Raw genomic sequence first — 11,203 nt, 5'->3', positions numbered from 1 at the left:
TTTCTAGATTAATTAAAGGAAACTGTTAATTTGATTTTTCAAAATAATCAAAATCAATGCATCAAATTAATCATTGAACTGGAAAAAAAAAACTCTTGATCTACTTTTTCTTTTAGTTATCGTTTAAATTTTGACCCAAAAAACCATCCATTTTCATAGCCATTTTTGTTGAATCGAAACAGTAGAAATCAAATCGAATGTTCCATCAAGCGGTTGAATTTTTTATTCAAAATGAAAGAACAAAAGATCAATTCAATAGAGGAGGATCCAAGCATAAATTACATTAACGGTTTTTTTTTATTCTTTACTTGAGTTCTGAATTCAAATATTATAATTTTTTTTGCAAAAAAGTGGTCCATCTTTTTATATTTTTCTGTATATATGGCTGACAACAAAGACATGCTTATCTTTGTTTATTGGTGTATTGTGGGCAAACACAATAGCAAACAGGTATAGAGGTTGATACTCCATTTCTTCTTCTTCTTTTTCTATGTCGTTATGCTTCTCCTCTTCTTGTAACCAAAAACAAAAAAAAAAAACCAATTATTGCTTGTTTTTAAATGGGAGAAATTTGTGTTTTAAGGTAAAATTTTGTATTCTATTTTCATAAAAAAATTTAACTTTTATTATCTCAACTGGACATTCAAGTTGCCATTTAAAACTCATTACTCATTTTAACTATCACATCAGACTGTCATTTGAGATTTAATAGCGGTAGAGTGATCATTTCATAATAAAACCATAATCTAAATGATTAAAACATAACATTTCAAACATAAATAATTAAAATATAACTTGAGGCAAACAAAAGTGTTTATTTTGATAATTTACCCTTAATATTTCCTAAACCAATCAGGTCTCTAACCAGTGACTGACTCGATGGGATTTTGTTGAGGAATTAAAGGCTTTGAATGTGGGTTTAGATTGTGGCTTTGGTTCCAAGATTAGTGGTGTATGAGTGAAGTCTATCTCATTTTAGAGGTTTATAGGACTGGCTTATTCATATTTTCTTAATTTCCCATTTCAATTCTGTCACAAAACCACTTCTTGCTGGTTGGTGGTCACCAAAGATAGGTTTCAGCAAATGTGAAAGTATTGGTGTTGAAATTGACCAGGAAAATGCTCAGCTCCATTGACACGCAAACACCCCCACAAAGTCTTTACCTTATTTAATAATACCTTATATACAATCCTATATAAATAAATAGAAATATTGTATGTATTGAGCAGCATCCTTTTTTAACTTTTTGTCCTTGAAAATGGAACCACAAAGCATACGTTTTTCATTCAGCAATGTGGTGTCTCTACTTTGTTGTGCCAGCTTGTTGCTGTTAGGATGGTTTCCAGCCACTGTTGCTAGAACCACGTATGATGACAATGAGAGCGATCTAAAAGCATTGCTTGCCATTAGGTCACAAATTAAACATGATCCATTTGGTGTCACGAGGTCATGGAACAGATCTGTAACCCTGTGCCAGTGGCCAGGTATAACTTGTGGGCGTAGGCATCGAAGGATCACCAAGTTGGACTTAAGCCAGCAACGGTTGGGAGGCACCTTATCTCCCTGTGTGGGGAACCTCAGCTTCCTTAGGTTCATCAACCTTAAGGACAACAATTTCAATGGTGTCATCCCCCCAGAAATTGGTCGACTACCAAGGCTGCAAAGCTTGATTTTGCATAACAATTCCTTTACAGGAACAATACCACCCAATTTGACCCATTGTTCTAACCTCATTCAGTTCAAAGCTTCCCGAAACAACCTGGTTGGAAATATCCCGTTGGAGCTTGGCAATTTGTCGAAGCTCGAAGAGCTGGACATTGCTTACAATAATTTAACAGGACAACTGCCAACTTCCCTTGGGGATGCTTCTTCTCTCCAAGAAATCAGCTTAAAGTGGAACAGTTTGGAAGGAAGACTGCCACATACATTAGGCCTTCTAAAGAAGTTAACTTGGCTTGAACTAAATGGTAACAACTTCTCTGGCTTCATTCCTCCTTCGTTTTGTAACATGTCTTGTTTGGAATCCTTAGCTCTAGGAAACAACCGACTCTCTGGAATTCTCCCAGTTAACTTAGGCTCAAATTTACCAAACCTGCTAGGAATTTACATAGGATCTAACAATCTTAGTGGAACTTTACCAGAGTCATTATCCAATGCTTCAAAGCTGGAGACGTTAGAAATCTCCAATAATCATTTCAGTAACAAGGTGTCCATTGATTTCCGAAACACTCAAAATTTGTCATGGTTAAATATGCAAAACAATAGTCTGGGAAGTGGCGGTGCCGGAGATTTAGAGTTTATAACCACCTTAACCAATTGTAGTAGATTGCTAATGGTTAGCTTGTTAAGCAATCAGTTTGGTGGTTTGCTACCTAATTCCATAACCAACCTGTCGATAACACTTAGAAATTTATACCTTGGGGATAATAAAATAACAGGCACAATACCTTTGGGAATAACAAACCTTGTAAATCTATGGGGACTTGGTTTGGAGTACAACTACCTTAGAGGCACCATTCCCGAGTCAATTGGTAAGCTTAAAAACTTGCAAGGGATGTCCTTAGGTGGCAATGCTTTAACAGGGAGAATCCCAACCTCTATAGGAAATCTTTCACAGCTAATCGTGATTGGTTTGGAAGAAAACCTGTTGGAGGGTAGCATACCTGCCGAGTTGGGAAAATGTCAACATGTATCGGAGATGGGATTACATACAAATAGGCTAACAGGTGAGGTTCCAAAAGAGATCTTTAGCATAGCGTCACTGTCAGTTTTCCTTGAGCTGTCCAGAAACCTTCTGACAGGCTCCATTCCTTCAGATGTGGGGTACCTGAAATCTTTGGTAGATTTGGATTTGTCTGAAAACAAATTTTCTGGCCAAATTCCTGCTGCTCTGAGTAGTTGTACAAGCTTAGAGGGTCTATATTTGGGGAGTAATAATTTTTATGGAAGTATCCCAGCTTCTTTGAGCTCCTTGAGAGGCATTCAAGAGCTAGACCTTTCAAACAACAATTTGTCAGGTCAAGTTCCAGAGTACCTTGCCAAGTTATCCTCCTTAACTTTCCTGAATCTCTCTTACAATCAGTTTGAAGGACAAGTGCCAACAAATGGAGTTTTCAGTAATGCATCAACCATTGCACTAACTGGGAATGACAAGCTTTGTGGGGGAATTGCTGAATGGCATCTTCCACCATGCCATTTCCTCCCGTCCAAGCAACACAAAACAAGTGATCCCCTCAAACTAATCTTGATTGTTTGTGGGGTTATTGGAATTCTTATGCTGTCCATCCTTTTCTTGTGGTTAAGGAAAAGAGGAGCGAAAACCGAGCTCCCATCGGCTGTTCCTTTGGGAACTGCTTCGATTTTGATGGTTTCTTTTCAACAACTCCTCAAAGCTACTGATGGGTTCTCCCCAGCAAACTTGATTGGCCAAGGAAGCTTTGGGCGTGTGTACCGAGGTGTTTTGGACCGAAACCAAGAGCGAAATGTGATTGCAGTGAAGGTGATGAACCTACAAGAACAAGGTGCTTCCAGGAGTTTCCTCACGGAATGTAAAACCTTGGGAAACGTAAGACATCGAAATCTTGTTAAGATAATATCTGCATGCTCCAGTATTGATTTCCAAGGCAATCCTTTCAAAGCCCTTATCTATGAGTTCATGCCTAATGGGAGCTTAGAGCGATGGCTGCATGATGCACCAAATGAAACAAATACCATCCAACCAAAGATGTTAAACTTTGCTCAAAGACTAAACATTGCAATTGAGGTGGCCTCAGCACTAGATTACCTCTATCATCACTGTGTGGTGCCTCTTCTTCACTGTGATTTGAAGCCAAGCAATATTCTACTTGATCACGACATGGTTGCACATGTTGGAGATTTTGGACTAGCCAGGTTTTTCCCAAAATCCATGAACAAATTTTCTGGAAATTCTACCAGCACTGTTGGCCTAAAAGGAACTGTTGGCTATGCTGCACCAGGTAAATCAATAAATCTACTTCTTTCTTGTTAGGAACTGGATCATTCTTGCTCTTCTTCATCATCTTAAAAACTCTAATCTAATATTGAGCAGAGTATGGCATTGGAATGGAGCCAACAACAAGTGGAGACATGTACAGCTTTGGGATTCTCCTGTTGGAAATGTTCACTAGGAAGAGACCTATTGATGAGACGTTCAAAGATGGACAAACACTTCATCTTTTCGTGAAGACGGCATTGCCCGATCGAGTACTTGATGTTGTTGATCCCTTACTTCTAGCTGGGGATAACAACCGCCAACAGGAGGCAAGCAGCAGCAGAAACCCAAGGAGAGCAACCATGGAATCCACAAAAATGAAAGAGTGCTTAATTTCCATCTTCAATGTTGGAATTGCTTCATCTGTTGAATCGTCTAAAGACAGGATGGACATTGTGGATGCAGCCAAGGAATTGCTTTTCATTCGGAACAAATTTTTAGGGACCGGTATTCCAACACCAAGAGAAACACGTGTTTAGAACATATGGAGTTTGGTTGTCTTTGTCGTTTGAGGGGGGTGTGTGTCTTTTATCTAAGGAACTTAAGGCTTTAAATGTGGGTTTAGATATGTTGAAATCAGTGGTGATTATTATATAGGTTTTTGAAGGCAACTTTTACTGTTTGGGTGTTCTTGTATTCTAAGGTGTTTTGTAGAATTAACCTTTTTCTTTACATCTTAAACTAGAAAATAAGTTAAAAAGATTTGGTTTTTAAAACGAGTTAAAACAAAGGTTGAGTGTTTTTAAACTCTTTTTCAAAAATTGTTCCAAAGTTGACGATGTTTTAATCATGAAATCAACCGATGCTTTTAAGTTTATGGGAATTAATAAGATATAATGCGCATAATAAAAATTAAAATTTTATGCATATTAGTGACATGGGTTCAAATAATTAATAGTCAGTTTAATGGTTAATATAACTTCCTATCTGTTGTTGGTCCTAAAGACAAGACAGGTTTGAGGAAATGTGAAAGTATTGGCGTTGAAATTGGCCTGGAAAGTGCTCAGCTCCATTGAGACACAAACACCCACAATGTCTTCTTATTACACAATCAATTCAACCTAAAAAACACTTTAGAAGACTCATTATCCAATGCTTCAAAGTTGGAGATAGCTTAAACAATTATGGACCTAATTCAATGGACTGTGAGGGTAAAATGAATATATGAGAAATTAATTAATATTTTAATGTGTACTAATATAATTTTTTTAAGGTTTTATTCACCTCATTTATATTATGATGTGCAAAAAAAATTATTAATAAATAAATCTCGAGGATACAACGAAGCTCAATGATTGTCTGCGTTTTGCATTAACGGAAACAGTCTACTGAGCAGAGCATAACAAGGATATCAATTTTTATAATAATAAAAAATTCTGTAATAATCCTTTATAAAACAATTTAGAAATATAAAAAATTGTGGGAGAATGAAAGTTAACTCCTATTTATCTATTTATAGGAGGTTTCATATCTCTTTATAGGTACATAACTATCCAAATAGATAGTTATATCTTTAGCAATAAACATAATTATTCAATAAATATCTATTTGAATAATTATAACTATTTGTTAATAATCAAGTGACATAATTTTTGAAATTAAGAGAATAACCAAGTGATATAACGTTTGGCTACTTATCACTTTTCATTTTCAACACTATTGAAACGCTATATATATATTGAAAATGTTCCAACATTCAAGTTATTGCAAAGAATGTGATTGGAGTTGCCGGTTGAGTCTTAACTCGATTGGTATTGATATTGTTACCAGTACCGGAGAATATGGGTTTGAGTGCGTTGAAACTTATTATCCTCCAATTTCATCTCCATTCTCAATCTAGTCCCCATCATTACAACTTGTCAAAAGAAGGGTACTTTAGAACCTTCATGTTCCACCACCAATGGTGTAGGCGATTCGGCCCCCTCGTGGTTGACGCATTGCTTGAACAATGGATGGCTACACAATTCAATGTTACCGTTGTAGGAATTGTTTCCCATGGAGAATTGGTCCAACAAGATTATTTTTTCAAAGATTTAACACTTCAAGAAATGTCAAATTCATCATTTGAGAAGAAATCCTGCTACTGAGCTTGTTTGATGATAGACATTTTTTTAATTACATTGCTACAACAAATTTAATCTAAAAAAAGTTTATATTATTAACAGAACTTGAATTTTGAAATTTAAAAAATAAAACAAGTCCCTTGCATTGACAAAAGCGGCTAGAAATTAATAGGATAAAGTCTAGACCTTTTGTTTTGATAGATATTAAATTATTAATGAGGAGATTTTTGACTTGGGTGATCAATCATCTTTAAAAAAGAAAAAAAAAACTATCTTGTTTTACACACTAATAACTTCAACAAATTATTTAAAAACCATAATTAGAGCATATCCGTATACAACAATCAACCTATGCTCGAGCAAGTATTTACACTTCTATGACCTATTTCTAAGTCAGAAACATAGTTTAGGGTGAGTTTGGATAGGCGGTGGGATGCAGTGCAGTACGTTTAGCTTATTTTTTGTCTCATGTTATAATATCTAATCTCACCGCCACCGTTATTTTTACACTAACCACAAGTAAACTCACCATCCATCCAAATCCACCCTTAAACAATTAAAATTTCCTCTCCATCCTCAATTAATCTTCATGTTTTGGCCTATAAAAGGACCTTCCATTGTCTTCTACTCTCACAAGTTTTCTACAACATAAACATATATAGTACAATGGTTAATTTGAATGGATAGAAAGTGGGAACCAATTACAGGGGTCTCTGAACTCCAAACTTGAAAAGGAAGGGATGGTAGGTAGCTGCCAGTTCATGAATGCCCCTGGATGCATACATTAGTATGCATTGATATCGGAAGCCAGGCCGAGGATGCACAGGGTTTGCATGAACTGGGAAACGTTTTAACCTTGATCTTTTTCGGCATTGGAGTGAATGGATCTCGGTTGCCGTTTTCTCCCTTGCTTTTCTGGGATTTTGATCTGCAAATGATCAATAAACTTGCCAAGCCTTCTTAGGAGATCAGTAAAACATATTGTCCAATTAATAACTCAAAAGAATTGGTGTAGAATGGGATCTTTTCTAATTGAATTGTTAAGAAAAGTAAAATTTAAATTGCATCACCATGTTATTGAAAGAAAGCAAAGTAAAAACACACCATTGAAAGATGTATGTTACAAAATTTACAGCACAAAGTGGACTAAACTAAACACAATAGCCTTCTTCATCCTTTCTTCTTCTTCACTTTGCTTTTCTTTTTTGACTTCCTAAAGTCACCTCCACCCTCCTGTTACAAACAAAAGTGGATTTAATTAAGATACCAGCATAAACCAATGTTCTGGTATACTATACGAAACCGCCATTAGATGAACCAGCCAAAAATAAGCCGGTCTAAGACTAAACAGTAGCTATCATATTTAATATTTCTTTAACACTAGAGTAAATATCATTGAGAACTTATCAGTTGACTGAAAACCAAAGGTCAAACCAGTTTGGCATTTTTAGCCTTTGCATAAACATCAAGATTAATTTCTATAGAACATCAATGCCTTTATAGACCTTGGTCTATGGCATTGCCTCTAAGAAAAGAGGCAAATTAATGGTATTCAAGCTAAGGGCAGGCCAGGGGCTTAAATTTCAGAGAAGTAGAACTGTTTCAATATGTTACCTTCCGATAATGCCTATAGGCCATGTGACCTGACAATTCCTGTCCAGTCCTGGTAATGTAAACCTGCCGCAGAGTACGAGAAGATTAGAATAAGATTTACATTTATCAAAATGAAAATACTGAAGCAAATTTGGTAAATAAAGTAAAAGACGTCTCTTCAAATGCAAATGATTGGTATTCATAGGTGCATGGGCTACACATCTATGGTTAGCCATTGATGTGTTAGAATAGGAGCAATAAAAAGTGAACCGTTAAGAGTTTCAACATACCTTCCTCCCCTCTGGAGATGTATACCAGTGGCCAGCAGGTTGACCGCTAGCATGAACTCTTCTCTTCCCAGCATTCTTCGGAACAGCTGCACTGGTTTTTGGATTTACCCATCCTTCGAAAGCACCATTTTCAGCATTTGGTTTCTTTGATTTGCTGCTTCTACTTCTTGAGCAATTCTTGCCACTGCCTTTTCGAGATCCTCTCTGTTTAGATGATTCTCCTTTGTTGAATTGATTCCTGCAGTGACATTAAGCCTATAATGAATAGTGAACAAAGTGAAGTTCGATATAGAAAAACCAATGCATGTAAAAGTTACTCACTTAAAATCCATAATTGAGACAGTAGGTTGTTGATGTCCTCCATTGTCAGCCATGCTCAAGGGGGAGAAGAAGGGTAACCGACTACGGACTAAGTTTTGGATCCTTGGATCAGCATGGAAAAAGTAGCGATGTGCTGGAGGCAAGGGGTCATCCAAATCCTGAAGCTGCTCCGTCTTTTGGCTCCCAAGTTCCTGTGAAGATAAGTCTGCCTTTCGGCTCCCGAGTTTCTGAGAAGCACTCTTGTGGTTCAAAGATTGAAAATACTCTTTGCATACCTCATCGAATGCAGGTGTTTGAACACAAGAACTATTCATTAGAGAGATATCTTTCCATAAATCCTCATTTTGAGGTGTACCAAATGATGTCTTTCTCTTTCTGTCACTGGCTGTAGATTGTTGTTCCTTAGACAGTGGATCGCTTTTACAAGCTCCTTTGCCAGTAAACTCACAGTCAGAGGGATCATCATCAGAGTCAGAGTCAAGTAATTGGAATCTTCGAAGAGGACTGATGGTTAACTTTGGAAATGTCAACCCATCATGGCTGGCCTCTAAACTTGCAGAAGCAGAGGCAACTGATGCTTGTCCCGCTTTCCTTGAACTCAATTGGCTGGAAGATTGAGTGGTTACAAGCCCGAGTCTCTTCAATGGGATCTTGGAACTGCTACATATAGAATGATACTGTGTTGATGAATCAACATCTGCTAATAAAGATAAAACTTTATAAACTCAGCAACAATCCGAGTATATAAACGGGAACACACGCACAAATTACTAATTTACAAACAAAAGATTGGAACCCGATATAAACAGTGAAAATACATGCTTCAAGACCATGTTATCTGAGCTCTTCTTTTTTCTTCAAATACTGCTTTTGAGGCATACCCATATTGGACACATATAGGTATACAAGAATCAACCCGAGCTCAAGTAACATAACTTTAAAATTACTCAACTGCAATAGTAACTACACTTCTACGGACTACTTCCTAGTTAAAATAATAGCTTAGACAATTATCAAATGCTCATTATCCTATGAACCGAATTCAAGTTATTGCTAAGAATGTGATTAGATTTAGATCAACATAGCGACTAATCCTCCGACTGAAATGCTATTTCACAAATATACTAACGCGCATACCATAGATAGCCTCAGGGAAATCCTTATCCTCTCCATTTATTGACAATCATTCCACCATAATCAATCTCAGAATAGTAGCAGAAAAACTATACTTACAACCCCATTAAAATTAAGATATATTCTTTAATTTTTCTTTTGATTCTCAGAAAACTTTCTTTTCCCTCACTCTTTTAATTTCACATTACATCTCTTCTATCTCCACTTTCCCTTCCCAATTTAATTTCCTACTATAGATTACGTAATAAGTCTAAAAAAATAGGAACCCAGAAAATTTAGCTTTAAACACAAAATGAAAAGCACAACCCACTTTAACTTAAGCAACATATCATCAAAAATGGAAAAATTTGCTAAATAATAAGAAGAAATTACCATTTTTTTCCTGGGATGAAGAGAACTCTTCAATGTCATCGTCCCCATTATCCCAAACCAACGTCTTTTCTGATTCTTTCTTCGTTGCCGATGATTCATCGGCGGCCCGACGCAGCCGCTTTAAGACGCGAGGTGGGTCGGGTCGAGTATCCGGATCCGAATCCATAACTTGTTCAGACTCGAATTCATCAGCATTTTCTTCGATAATGTTGAAGCTTGCAGAAGGATTCGGAGCTAAGATAGGTTCGAGATGGTCCTCGGCCGGTAACTGGGGCTCCGAATCGGCGTCGAAATCAAGCCCGAGAGAGAAGGAAGGAGCATCGAAGTTCGCCATTGAAAGAGCGAAAAATGTTTTTGAGGGTTTTTGGAGGGAGTTCTTAATTTTATATTTGAGACAATTAGGTGGGAAAATTATTGATTAATAAATTAAATTTTGAGACATTTATTATACAATTTTTAAAAATTATATGTGGAATAAAAAAAATATTTTATTTACCAAAAATCATATTAAGAAAATCTTTCTTGTGTATTTACAAAATTAAAGATTAAAAATTTTCATATTTAAATTAAAATTGTAGATTAATTATTAAAATCATTGATATGAGTATCGAATATAAGTACGTGTCAAACACGAACATATTTGAAACTTCATATTTCCGTAATAATATTTAGGGACGATGAATCAAAGACATCGAACAATAGATATGTAATCTAGAACCCAGATAAAAACTAAGAGAAACCTTGAAGCTAGCATGCATGAGATATAAAAACGGAAAATGACGTTCTGGCCAACCGCTCCAATTTAGAGCACTCTGCAACACGGAGTGAAGTCGGTGATGTTGGTATATCTCCTCTTCCAGCAAAATATGCAAATGAAATCATGCAAAGTTGATTAAGATCGAAAGGCTCATTGCTCAGGTTACAAATTAGTTTTTGCAAAGAAATAAAAATTTGAAGTATATTCATATCGGGTGCTTATCACTTGCTCTTGAGCCCGAATGACATACGAACCTCTAATTATTTAAATGTTGTCCCTGTAAACAGTTCCTTAACCAGATTCAGTGCAAGGCTTTCAACCAGTCTGAAGATTCTATCTTTTTGTACGACAAATATAATATGATCAAATTCCTCCAGAACACCTTCAAACAGATGCATCTAACATGGGTATGTTTTATATTTATAAGTTTTTTTAATGTATTTAAAGAGTTCTCAAAAGATCATATCGTTGTATTCATATCCAAATTAACATCAGACAAAAGAGTTAACACATGAACTTATAGAAAAACAAAGAGTCGGATAACAACTAGTCTCAACTCCAGAGCTTTGTTCTTGTCATCAGAACGTAAAATATATGTATATAAAGAGATGAAATAAGTTAACAAAGAATCAAAAGTTTAAAGGGTTGAATCAGAAGAAT

General features: G+C 36.1%; 2 protein-coding genes across 3 annotated transcripts; one reads left to right on the top strand and one right to left on the bottom strand.

Moving 5' to 3' along the window:
• Positions 1-869: 869 nt before the first annotated feature.
• LOC107919253 (probable LRR receptor-like serine/threonine-protein kinase At3g47570) lies at positions 870-4,723 on the top strand. The gene is made up of 2 exons (XM_041099493.1): positions 870-3,978; positions 4,071-4,723. Exons 1-2 carry the CDS (start codon positions 1,260-1,262, stop codon positions 4,490-4,492), a joined length of 3,141 nt encoding a protein of 1,046 aa, XP_040955427.1. The 5' UTR covers positions 870-1,259; the 3' UTR covers positions 4,493-4,723.
• Positions 4,724-7,082: 2,359 nt separating this feature from the next.
• LOC107919254 (uncharacterized) lies at positions 7,083-10,193 on the bottom strand. Of its 2 annotated transcripts, none has more exons than XM_016848752.2 (5): positions 9,787-10,193; positions 8,281-8,977; positions 7,960-8,197; positions 7,691-7,753; positions 7,083-7,309 (listed from the first exon to the last, which is right to left on the bottom strand). In XM_016848752.2, the coding sequence occupies exons 1-5, from the start codon at positions 10,118-10,120 to the stop codon at positions 7,247-7,249; spliced, it is 1,395 nt and encodes a 464-aa protein (XP_016704241.2). In that variant the 5' UTR covers positions 10,121-10,193; the 3' UTR covers positions 7,083-7,246. The 2 variants fall into 2 exon arrangements, with proteins under 2 accessions (XP_016704241.2, XP_040955426.1); XM_041099492.1 differs by having other exon boundaries at positions 8,281-8,980; positions 9,787-10,177.
• Between the last annotated feature and the right edge of the window lie 1,010 nt (positions 10,194-11,203).

The sequence above is a fragment of the Gossypium hirsutum genome, chromosome D08, assembly GCF_007990345.1.
Source record: "Gossypium hirsutum isolate 1008001.06 chromosome D08, Gossypium_hirsutum_v2.1, whole genome shotgun sequence".
Classification (NCBI taxonomy): Eukaryota; Viridiplantae; Streptophyta; class Magnoliopsida; order Malvales; family Malvaceae; genus Gossypium; species Gossypium hirsutum.
The sequence above is the reverse complement of the archived record's forward strand: the minus strand, read 5'-3'. Positions and strand labels throughout refer to the sequence as shown.

Excerpts from the sequence above, each read along its gene's own strand:
- LOC107919253 (XM_041099493.1), top strand. The coding sequence starts at position 1,260 with ATGGAACCACAAAGCATACGTTTTTCATTCAGCAATGTGGTGTCTCTA. Across the intron at positions 3,979-4,070 it reads TGTTGGCTATGCTGCACCAG|AGTATGGCATTGGAATGGAG; the intron begins GTAAATCAATAA and ends AATATTGAGCAG.
- LOC107919254 (XM_041099492.1), bottom strand. The coding sequence starts at position 10,120 with ATGGCGAACTTCGATGCTCCTTCCTTCTCTCTCGGGCTTGATTTCGAC. Across the intron at positions 8,198-8,280 it reads GTCTCAATTATGGATTTTAA|GAATCAATTCAACAAAGGAG; the intron begins GTGAGTAACTTT and ends ATGTCACTGCAG. Across the intron at positions 7,310-7,690 it reads CCTATAGGCATTATCGGAAG|GAGGGTGGAGGTGACTTTAG; the intron begins GTAACATATTGA and ends TGTTTGTAACAG.